Here is a 12,457-nt window from a genome sequence, read left to right on the forward strand (position 1 = left end):
TGGGTCAGAGTTACTTTTATACTGTTTTTCAGAACAGATAAGAGGGGGTAATAAAATCTACTTTTGTTTTCTTCTTGACTTTTTTTCCTCATTAGCTTTTTTCTCCAACAAGAAGAGGGAGTTGAAAGAAAGAGATTTGGTAATTTGTTGCTCTTAGGGAATTTGGGAAGAATTGGGGGTAACGATCTCTATTTTGGCTATTTAATTCAAGAAGGATTCTCATAAATTGTAGCTTCTGGCCATACAACAAACTTTGGGTAAGTAGCTGTGGTTTCAATTCCCAGTAGAATGAAGACAGTATGCACTAGGGCTGTGCAAATAGGGTTGTATTAAAAGTGGGCTGGAGGGTCTGTGCCATGGTTTCAGCAAAACCACAGTCATTGCACTTCTGCTTTTTCAAGTATGAGAACAATTTTTGGAGATGATCTAGTACCCGATACATAACACAACCTGTAGAAATATGGGATAAATTTTTGTGATCAGTTGTCTTTTCTAATATTTGAACTTTTGGTCTCATATTGGGTACAGTACAATGTTTTAGTCTCTGGTCTGCAGGCAGGGATGCAGTTCTCCAGTATTCCCACCATACAGGTAGTGTGCTGTGAATTACATTCCAGGGCTACTTAATTCTCTGATCTTTGCTAAAGCATGTAATTAAAAGATGTTTATTCCCTTGAGGATGCCCCAAGGTGATTATGGATCTTATTATGATGGCTGGATCTAGTTTCAATTCAGGGTCTTCTAAAATTATTCTATGGTATGAAACTTAAAGCTAAGGTTAGTTCTTTATCTGAGCTCAAATAGGTTCAGACTAATTTACTTAGTTTACATGGTTTAATTTAAAAATATTTTGTACTGTCATTTAAATCTGGGAAGATTTTTCTAAAATTGAGGAAATAATGGTTTCTGTAATTTTCATAACCCATCACAAATGAAACTAAAATGAATATGAAGACTCTGTAGAGAACTTATTCTTAAGTTGTTTCAGTCTCTTTGTTCTGTGAGAAGCCACCAGGCATTTTTGAGTATCGAAGGAAAAGCAGGATCAATTCTCTGATAGCTTTTTTGGGTTAGGAGAGAGATCAGAGAGTGGGGAAGAAGCAGGATTTCTTGAGTGGTTAAAAATGTTTCTGATAGTCGCAACTGTAGAAGATGACTTGATTTGCTGTCATTGTTGTCCTACAAGTCCTGTTATTTGGGCCATTCTCTGGGAGCAGCCACACTGTTCCTGTTAAATGTGAGCATCCATGTGTTACTACTTAGCTTTCCCGTTGACAATGTGAATTTGTTCTTTAAAAACCTCCTCAGAGTTGGTCATGAATATGTCAGAAACAATCAACAGAAAACTTAAGACAGTTTGGTGATGGAGTATAATGTGCATTGGGAATATGAATAATTTCCAAGTGGCAAAATAGCAAGTAGAACATAGAACTTCTCCCAAATAAATTCTAGCATTTAGATTACTTTGTCATACAGCTAAAACATATTGTTTACAGACACTAGAACATGTTCTACCTCCCTCTCCTCCTGCAAGGATCTACAAGGTTCTAACACATTCTACAATTCAAATATTGTAGAATGTGGATATGGATATTAGAATAAGAACTATAATCAACGAATCTCGGAAATTTTAGTTTGGCTTCATCTGTAATGGTTTGAGAGCTTTGTGAAAGTCAGGACTGAGGCAGTATGAAGGCTCCTAATTTTTCCTTTTTGTTAAATTCAATAGGCTTTAGTCCTGTTAAGATGGGAGGAGCATATTATGACTTCCCCATCTGTGGAAGTGTGCAAGACCAGGTTGGATTGGGCTCTGAAAAACCTGGTCTAGTGGAAGGTGTCCCTGCCCATGTCAGGGGATTGGAATGAGATGATCTTTAAGGTCCTTTCCAACCCTTAACATTCCATGATTCTGTGATTCTGTGATGACCCTTGCCACCCAGTGCCAAGGATGTTCATTGCACGATACAGAGAAGGATTAATTAATTAACAAGAGCACCCATATTGAAATCCTACCTTTTAACTTCATGCAACAGGTGCCATGGGCTACATTCTGCTGTAACCTTATTGAAATGATTCAGTGAGCCATTAAAAGGAGCCTGCTTCAAGAATGCCAGCTTGATATCAGGTCACTGGCCATAGGTTTGTGGAACATTAGCCCACCAGGGTAATCATGTAATTAATTAAGGAAGAAAGTGGTTCTTCAGCATTGATAAGAATTGTTGCCCAAAATAGCAATTAATGACAAGATTTTAGTGTCACTGTACTGAAGAAAGTTAGAGATGCCTATCATCGAGTAGCCAAATGTATGTTTTAGTTTAGTGAGTAAATCACTAAATTATTTTTTTTAATTAGTAATTTGAGTAGTTGATTATCTTGAAATTTTCCAAGGCTTTGGATGGATATCTTGCCCCTCTTCTGTATTTCTCATCAAGAAACCTGATTCTTGGAAGTACTGTGCTACATAGGAGGAGTTTCCTCTCCTTCTCCTTACTTGGCCAACAAGTGGAATAGTCAAAGGATCGGTCCTGTGGTCCTATTTAAACTGTGTTACTAGTTGTGTATGATAAAAAAGAAGGCTTTTGTTTCTAAAAAGAAAAATAGTAATAATAAAATAAATTTAAAAATTTAACAACCTCTACATGCCATCCAATGAATAATAATTATTTCCTTGAAAACTGAAAGTTCTTTATGCCATTTAATAGGATTTTAACAGTTGCCAGTAAAGTTTACAGAGCAAAGTGCAGAAAGTGACTAAACCCTTGGCATGAGCAAGAAATGCCATTGCAGCTTAATGACAATTCTGTTACTGTTTTACCTAATATCAGAATTTTTTATTTTCTTTTGTACCAGTTACATGAAACATTTCTTGCCACAATAGTTTTGGCAAAAAAAGAACCCATACCCCAAAGTACAAGTTTAATTTGTGCCGGTGATATGTGGCAATTCTGTTTTATACAGAGTGAGATTTAGTATATAAAGTTTCATATATAGAAGTTGTACTTCTTTGAGAAGTGAGTTTATTCCTATTGCTTGAATTTCTATCAATAAAAGAAATAAATTTAGTTGGAAATAAATTGGCTTTTTTTGAAAGTAAACTTATGGTTAGAGAAATCCCATGCAAACACCAGTAAGTGTATTCTTACACTTTGATTAAAGCATATGTTAAGCACAATTTTTAACCTTTTAAATCACTGAACTTGTGCTGAAAACTGCTGCCATACTATAACAGGACTGAATAACAGCATAAGAGGACAGTTAGTGGAAAATTTGAAAAGTTAGTTCAAAAATTGTCAGAAGAATTTAATTTTTTTTATACATTTCTGGGTTTTATTTTAAAGTATTCAAAATTTTATTTAATGTGTGTCTTGTGTTCCATGAATGAAATATATCTCTGAAATAAAGACTATCTGAAAGATGGGATTTTTTTTCTTCGTCTGCATTTAGGCCAAAGGTCTGTTTTCTGCAAAACTTACGTCTGTTTTAACTTACACAGTCATTTTGACTACTTCTCTGTATGGATTACTAGTTAAAAATAGTTTGCTACGTTGTGTATAAATAGCCTGAAGAATATTTGAAAAGTGGCATGGATATTTTATAATATTAGGGAAAAAGACTTATGTAGCCCGAGTTAAGTAAGCCCTGCGTTAGAACGGCACCGTGAGCGTAATTCCTCACAAACAGTAACTTGGTTTTTCGCGTGTCTTAAATTTTTGTCTCTCTCTTTTTGCTTTCAGAAGTTCTGCAGAGTTGAGCCAGGCGTGTGTGAATGCACACATGTGCGCACACACGTGCTCACACGCAGAGTTCCTAATCGTAGCATGTCTTTGTTACTGTCTTGGTACTCTGACTTTCCACACTTCAACTTCCACTGCTTCACATTTGAGTGTGAACATCCTGGGGGGGCGTTCTTTTATGTTTTCAGTTACTCAGAATTTCCATCTGCTTTTACTTGACTTGTGGTTGTGAAGATCATGCTTGGCCCATGGGATCTTACACAGTGCCGAGAGGATGTGGAGTTTTGTCAGCCAGGGAAATATGTCTGGCTTTTTTTTTTTTTTTTCTTCAGCAGCTTTCATATGCTTCTCTTCTTGTGTGGTCCCACTAAACTGAGTATATTTAACAGAAATACTCTCCCTCTCTATCTTCTGTGTGCTGCTGTCTTTTAGGCAGTCTGTATAAGAAATCTGAGATCCAAAAAATGTTAGTCCTGACTGAAAATAAGGTAGTGTTACACAGAAAGGTACTTTAATAGTTGCACATTCCAAATTTATAACAGCATTCCACATTCTGGTTATGGACAAGTCTTAGTGGATCTGCAGTTACCAATAAACATCCCAGTTATATCTTTCTTGAATATTCTGTGCTTTCTTTTTGCAGGCACTGCTACAATCTACAGTTCAGCAGCAAGAAGCAGCTATTGAAAAGCAGTATATACTAGCAATTGAAAAACACTCTCACAAATGTGAAAAGCTTCTTAATGCTCAGGTATGGATGTGCACATGCAAAAACCTTCATGATTTTCTCTTAGTTTCAGCTCTTTTCTGTTTGAAAAAAATATTAACATATATGATCCCCAAAGAAAATAATCAATCTTTCGCCTCGAGTCTTCAGCCTACCAGTAAACACAATTATTTAAAAATGCAAAATAAATAAGGACTCTTCATCTGTATCATTGAAACCTGCTTAGAGGAGACTCAAAAATTTTTAGCACTGAGAAAAAGTCTTGGATCAACTTAATACTTACTCCTTTAACAGCTGCCATTTTCTGTAGTCTCGGAGAAACCATGCAGTCATTTTTAATTTATGTAGTTAAAATGCAGGATTTAATTGTAAGGCATTTGCAGGAATTTTTGATTCAAATTTTTTGATAGTTCTTTGGTGATAGACACAAACATCTGTTGTCCACCCCTATTTTTATTTGATGTAAATCTTATCTAAAAAATAAAAAACTAGCTATGAGGAATTATATAATATCCAGAAATACTATATTCTATATATATAATAGGTGTAAATTGGTTCACTTACCATGACTTGAGTAAAAATACACTGCATAGCAAGTGTTTGAAATCACATCAATTGCTGTTGAGTATCTGAACAGCAAAACCTGTTTTGCTATCAATAGGATCTTGGTTTGACTTAAGTACAGCTCTTGAACCAAAATAATAATGACCATTAGTATAAAAGTTTAAAAGAAAGAAAAAGCTAATATTCTAATAGCACCCTGAAGGTGTTTACATTGCAGTTTACAGTTACCTTTTAAGTACTGTTAGCAACAGTTCAGCTAAAAATACAAAGGATAATATTTTTTTTTCCATTTTCTTGGGATTTATCAGATCTAAATGCATTGAAAGTCCACTTGAAGCACTCCACCATTTCCAAAAGTGTTTTAAGACCATTTGACTGTTCTGACCATATCAATTAACTTTTAATGCAAGCATGTATTAAATACAAAAGCATCTGTGTAAACTGATGTAATAATCTGGAGAAATCTACTCCATTGTGAATGAGGAGTTTATTGCACAGAATTACAGTTATTAAATGCTATGCCTTAAAAGCAAGTAAAATTAATTTTAGGAAAATGTTTTGTGTTATTGAAATGAACATATCATTTACTGGCTTGATATCTCTTTCTGAGCGTTAAAAAGCAGTGAATCTCATGAAATCTGGAAGTCTTCTCATAGGAAGACTTTTGAGAGTGCACATATAGATTGAGCAAAAATTTGCACCCGTGATCTGTTACATTTGCATCAAAACCCAAAAGAGCCACAGAAATGTGTAAACATGTACAAGAGGTTCAGATTTACCTGGGGAGAACCCGGCAGTGTAAAGGAACTGTTGTGGTCTTAGGATGGGAGAGTAGTTATGACATAACAGAGTGTCCAGTTCACATCATGTCGACATTTAACACCCCTTTGAATCTCAGAATACGTTTAAATTTTATTCACAAACTTCCAAGTCATTTCTCGTTCAACTAATTTAAGGTTTTTCACATTTAATTGTTACATGAGACTGGGATTTTGAAGCCTAATCAAATAGACAAGTCTGGGTACCGGTGGTAGAACTATCAGGTTTAAATAAGTGGGATTTATACTGGCAAATTTTGTTCACTCGTAAATCTTTGTTGGAAGAGATCTGAGAAATGGGTACTATGGTTTTATTCTTTTTGAATTCTTAAATGTATGTTTTGATGCTTGTTTAACATTTCTTTTCGTTCAAATCACTTTGTTAGGTGATTTGAGATTGATGACGTTACTGCTAATGTTTACACGCCAAATAGCTTAATATTCTGTTATGGGATTGTACATGCATAGCCACCTTTACATGGAGAGTTATGAGTATTTGTATCACTATAAAGAATATTTTTTGGTGGAACACAAGTCACACACTGCAAGTATCTTCTCTAAGCAAACATCACTTTTTTTTTTGTTCCCTTCTAATGCTCTTGCCTTACAAGCAGTATTTTGCCTTCCAAGTTTAAGGCCCATGTAAAACTTTGTCAACCCACATAATTTTTTGTCCTCATTTTCCATTCCTTTTAAATTTCCTGCTGTTTTATCTCATGTGATAAATCCTTTCTCATGCTTCTTCCTAATCTCATTTTCTCTCCTGAATTCCCATACCTCTCCCTCCCAAAAGTGTCTTCAAGAAGGAGGAAAGGCTGTTTTTCTCCTCTTGTCTTTAAGCTCTTGTTGGAGTTAATTGAAGTTTTTGATTTTTGAAGATTTATTTTATCAGGGTGTTGTGCCTGTGGTGGAGATGCAGGTTAGAATCCTGCCTAGAGAGGGACCATCCTGCCAGTACGTTCAGTGTACAAGGCCATGTTTTCCATGACAGGGAAAAGTGAAAGGCCTGGTTCTGTGGTTCTATTCCAGTTTCCTGCAGGACAAACACCTGCAATTCATCTGGGATTGTTATGTGTGAAGCTTGGCAGCACACTGGCTAATTACAGGTAACATTATGGATGATGATCACTGGAATGGATGCTTCCCAGGGAACAATCTCCAGGGCTGCTGGTTTTTTCAAGGAAGTACACTCTTATATCAAAAGCAGGGCCGGGGGGGGGATTCTACTCCTCTGCCCTGCTCTGGGGAGACCCCCCTGCAGTGCTGCCTCCAGCTCTGGGGGCCCAGCACAGCAAGGACATGGAGCTGCTGGAGTGAGTCCAGAGGAGGCACTGAGATGATCAGAGGGCTGGAGCAGCTCTGCTGTGAGGAAAGGCTGAGAGAGTTGGGATTGTTCAGCCTGGAGAAGAGAAGCCTTTGGGGTGACCTAATGGTGGCCTTCCAGTACATGAAGGGAACCCACAAGAAAGATAGAGAGAGACTATTTCCAAGGGCCTGTAAAGGTCCTTTTCAAGGACAAGGAGGAATGGCTTCAAACTGCCAGAGAGCGGGTTTAGATTGGATATCAGGAAGAAATTCTTCCCTGGGAGGGTGGGGAGGCCCTGGCACAGGTTGCCCAGAGAAGCTGTGGCTGCCCCATTCCTGGAAGTGCCCAAAGGTGGGTTGGATGGGGCTCTGAGCAACCTGGGATAGTGGAAGGTGTCCCTGCCTGTGGCAGGGGCGTTGGAAATGGATGATCTTTAAGGTTCCTTCCAACCCAGGCCATTTGGTGATTCTATGATGCCAACATTTGAAAAAGCAAACCAGGCATTCTTGTGACTTATTGAAGGGCTCCAGTGTCCTAATATCCCTAATCAATGAATAGGATAAGAGAACTCTTCTCCTCTGTGCTAAAAATTAATGTCATACACTGAATTTTTAGGAAAGCTATGCATGTCAGTTTTACATTTCTAGCTTTTGAGGATATCAGAAAATGTCATTGGAAAACCCATATGAGTTTATTACAGGTTTGGGAATCACAAATGTCATCCTTATTTTTTTTCTGAGACACAAACATTTGATGTTGCCTTCTGAAAATAACACCAACTTTGATTTTGTAGTTTAACTCACGTGCTATGTGAAAATACATGCTGAAAAACACGATCATAAAACTTTTTAATTGTTTTTTAATACTCGGAAATTTCTCTCACTATTCAAAGTAGATGATGTTAAAAATGGGACTATATAAAGGTAGATTTTGAGATAGATTTTTTTATTCTTCTTAAAACAGTCAATGATCTGTGTATTAAAGTAAAATAAAGCGTTAAATACTTGCACAAAATCACATTTATGATAAATCATTTTCCCTTTATTTATCTTGCACTTTTCTTTCCTTATCTTGATGGTCTCTTTCCTTACTATCTTCTAAACAGTGTGAAGCAGGAGTTCTTGGATGGGGAGGGATTAAAATATATGTGAAGTGAGTCTCAGAGCACACATTTCCATCTTAAGTTATGACTTGACGATATTCCTGATTTCCTCTATGTCTTCCTGACTAAACAATATTAATCAGAGGTACAAATGGACATTCTGTATAGTGTTTTCATGCTTGAACGTAGTTAAGGGGGATATATTTTACTGTGGTCCTTAGTTATGTTGGTCTCATATTTTTCATTTTGATTCATATAAAAGAAGAATGAAGAAAGGACTAGAAGTATTTAGTTCTGTAGTTCAGTTGCATCCTTTTTTGGGCTGAGCTGCTTTTTTTCTTCTTGGTTAACCCTTAAGGTTTTGCCTTAAGGATGTGTGGCCTGCAGTTTTCCTCTGTGTAGAGTATAGAGCATATGTGTATATTATGTGCTGAATTCTTTTCTGTGGTTTAAGAAGCCAAAGGAGTGTAATTGCTGAGATAGAATAGTACTGGGAGTGTCACACAAAAAGGAAAGTACTCAGGAACTCAGTTAAATGCTTCCTCTGCACTTTTGCACATTGGTATTTTTCGTGATGATTTTATGTTATGCTGTGAAACAAATCCTGGGTTTGTGGATGCAACATTTAAGGTAAGTAGTTACCCCCATGTCTTTAATTCTTTTCCACGCTATCATGAAGCTGGCTGTCATTTGTATGACAAATAGTAGATCAAAATCTGTTGGATGGTGCATGAAATCTTTTGCCCTTTTTTTGAGGCACACTTAGAGAAGTACTGGTTTATCTTCAATTTGAAAACAATTTGCTGGAAGGTCAGTCAGAATAGAAGTTCCATTTGCTGGAACTCAGTTTTTTAAAGTTTATGATGCTTTCAAGAACTGCTTGAGGACAAGCAGAAAACTGGAGTGACAATAGTCATGAGCTGCTGGAATGTGATAGGTACCATTTTGGTGTGTTTTGCATAACTTTTTGTGAAAACTACCACTATGTCCCCCCAAAATTCCTAAAATGTAAAATGTAAAAAGTGATTTTCTTATATAGCAAGTGATTGTTTGTATGGCAGAGAAAATGTTTATTTCATTCAACTTAGTTCCCTAGTCAGGAGGTATAATTTTCTATGATTTCAAATATTGTTTTTATATCTACTTATAATGTGCAGCATGTGTCTATAATAATCCTTATTTTATGAACTTTGATTTTTTTTTTTTTTGTCCTCTTGTAAACAAAAGAGATTCTGTATTTTTCCCATCTGTAGGTAGTAATTGTGGAATCTATTTAATGCCTGATCTTGAAGAGAGCATATGCAAACTAGATTCTTAGAGAATTGTGAATATTTGCACTTTTAGGAGACATTAGCCAATTTTTGCAGTAAGAGTAGTAAATCCAGACTTGCAGACTGAAAAAATGAGGACTGTGGTGGGCATAACCTTTCTGGTTCATTAATGCCAACTATGATAGCTTTGGAAATTCTTGAGAGTACTTACCATGTCCCCTTCTTTGGACATTTCCTCTCAGTTCTCAGAAATCTCATAGTTTGCTGCTGTGGAAATATCTGTTTATTCATTCCCTTCAAAACCAAGTACTTCCTATCAGTCATTCCTGTTACATTTTCATCAAAGTCACTTCCACATAATTCATCAAGATGTGTCTTTCCAGGTCTGCTGCTCTTCTGCCAAGAGCAAAGTTACACTTTCTCAGAACTTCTCTGGTAGTTCCTGATTATGTATTATTTATTAGAATCCTGTTCCCAATTTAAGTAATTTATTCCTAAATTCATAATACCTCAATGTACCTTCGTATATAGAGAGAATTAAAATAAAAAGTCTGATGTATCTTTGCTCTGTGTTTTCCTTGTATATGTGTTGACTTTGTATCCAGTATTGCTCAGTATTTACCTCCCAAAGTAAAAGTCACATTGCTGAGGTCCAAAAAGGCATATCTATTTTTATAAAAAAAAAATGTAAACCCTTAAGAGGGTCCTTTAACTTCATTTAAATATGCCCACTATCACATGCTAGTTGGAGGATGATTTTGCAGTCCCTTTGCCCTGTTAACTCAGCCAAGGATACTTTCAGAGTCTTGACCAAAAATCTTATTTGGAAATTACATTTGCTTTCTTGGATTTGTCAAGTTGCACTTGAGAATAGCTCTTTAGAGTGATTTTTTTTTCTCCCCTCTCTGTCTTTTGCTTATATAACTAGCTACCCTGAAACCTTCATTACTTGTTATGAATTTAAACCATCAGCTCTTGTCAATACTGAACAGCTAAGTAATATTAGTATGATTTTTCTCCTCAACTATTTTTGTCAGCTGTTTTTGAAAAAAAAAATTGTTTTTCTTCTGTTTTGCTGTCTTCCATTACTGAACATTTTGCTGTTTATATTGCTTGTATTTTAGGAGTTCCTTTGCTTTAAGTTTCCTGATAAATGGACCAATTTGGTGAGAACTCATACAGGCTGTGAAATGAATTAGATAACAAAATAGAAGGAGTAGTTGATACTTTTTATTCTTCTTCATATTCTTATGAAGTTCCTTATCTCTGTATCCTCAGGACCTCAAAGTTTGTGGGTTTTTTAATAGTCTCTATTACTATGTACTCTTTCCAAAAAAAGTATTTTCATTATTAGATGCCTTTATATAGCTTCTTACTTTATTTATAAAAACAATGAAGCACTTACGCAGCAAAATGTTTTAAGCTTAGTTTCAACCTCTGATGTGCCTCAAATTGTCCAGTTTACACACTCTCTTTATGATGCTGAGTGGAACCCTGAGTACAAGTATATTCTTAATTATTTTTTTACTGCTATTATAATTTTTCTTTATGTTCACTATTGTTTTAACTTCTCTGGTTTAATAATGTTTTACTGATTCCTGAGCTTTCTCTTAGAAAAGCTTTGCTGCTTTGTTGGCCCCTTGGACCTCAAACTGGCAAAGAGATACAGTTCAACCGTGCAGTAATAAGTTATAATTTGAGGAAGTGGAAATATGTAACAGATGTTGGAATTCTTCAGGCAGATTTTCCACCTTGCACTGCCAAACACTCAGATGCCACAGATAGTGAGGACAGTGTAAGAAACCAGTTACAGTTACCAGATCTTGTCATTTGACTTAGACAGAGTTTAGCAGTGGGGAAGAAAAGGTGCAGTATAAAAGAATATGCTGCTGAATGTAGCCAGTCTTTTTAGAGGAGCAGAAAGTTACTATTAGTGTTTAAATAAGGTTGCCTTTTCTCCTCAGGATAATATTTTGGATAGGATGTAGAAGCGGGAATATTTTGATAACATTACAGCATCATGATGCTCTAACTGTGTGTTTTTGTTGCGTCACCTTCCTCTCACACAGATAATACTGTTTCCCATGACTTGTGTTATTTCCTCCTGCTGTTAGGTTCCTTCATGAGAGACAGAAATAAAAGTAGGACTTTGTTAAAATAGGTGAACAGATTTGAATTGGTGAGTTCTTAAAAAGCCCCATCCAGTGGTTTGTTATTCTTGCTGGTGAATGAAGTGATGAAACATCTGCTGAACGTTTCTGAAGATAATTTTTCCCACATCTTGAGGGACGGGGATAGTTCTGTGCTCATATGTAATGAAGGTACCAAAAAAAAAATAAAATACTGGAGATGAGGTTATGCCTGTTTTTTTTCTATTAAACTACTACAATGCAGTTTCATTAGATTAAAAAGTTCAGTAGATATTTGTGACAAGAAAAACTGGTCATTCACTGAGGGCGAGTTGGACACATCAATGTCCCAACATACTGTTTTTTGTCACAATGTCATTAAAAGAAGGTTCCAAGTGTCATTTCATTAGTGTGTGAAAATTGTTTCCTCAGATGAAAGATCTGTGAAAGAAGGAAATACCATTAATTTGTTGCAGTGATACTACAAATAGTGCAAGATATTTTGGTCCTGTTTAGTATAAGGATATTCATATTAACTCTGGTTGTTCTGTGATGTTCTTTGCTGGTTTGTTTTTGAATTATTATCTAGCTGACTACTATAAGCTATGAATAGCAGCTAAAAAAATGATTTTATCCATGCAGAATTTGGTGATCCATGCATGGTGATTTACTCAATATTGAGAAGGAACCAATCTGCAGAAACATAAATTGGATGCCCATTATTTTAGCAAAATAATTGTATCCTTATTTGTGGATGAAATCCTATACACATTTCTTTTTAAATGAAACAGTACAGGACCCAGAAA

General features: G+C 35.9%; 1 protein-coding gene across 3 annotated transcripts in view; it reads left to right on the forward strand.

Annotated features, from left to right (window-relative positions):
- The window catches only part of CCDC91 (coiled-coil domain containing 91), a 120,682-nt gene that overhangs the window by 60,614 nt on the left and 47,611 nt on the right, over positions 1-12,457 (forward strand). For all 3 annotated transcript variants that reach the window (XR_005564277.1, XM_027715904.2, XM_039383287.1), the window contains exon 8: positions 4,378-4,485. Coding sequence is in view for 2 of the 3 variants with exons in the window: in XM_027715904.2 (XP_027571705.1) it covers positions 4,378-4,485 (108 nt within the window). In the remaining variant the exon portion in view is untranslated. The remainder of the gene's footprint in view (positions 1-4,377; positions 4,486-12,457) is intronic.

Source organism: Pipra filicauda, unplaced genomic scaffold (genome assembly GCF_003945595.2).
Source record: "Pipra filicauda isolate LSUMZ 115617 unplaced genomic scaffold, ASM394559v2 scaffold300_size901280_pilon, whole genome shotgun sequence".
NCBI lineage: Eukaryota > Metazoa > Chordata > Aves > Passeriformes > Pipridae > Pipra > Pipra filicauda.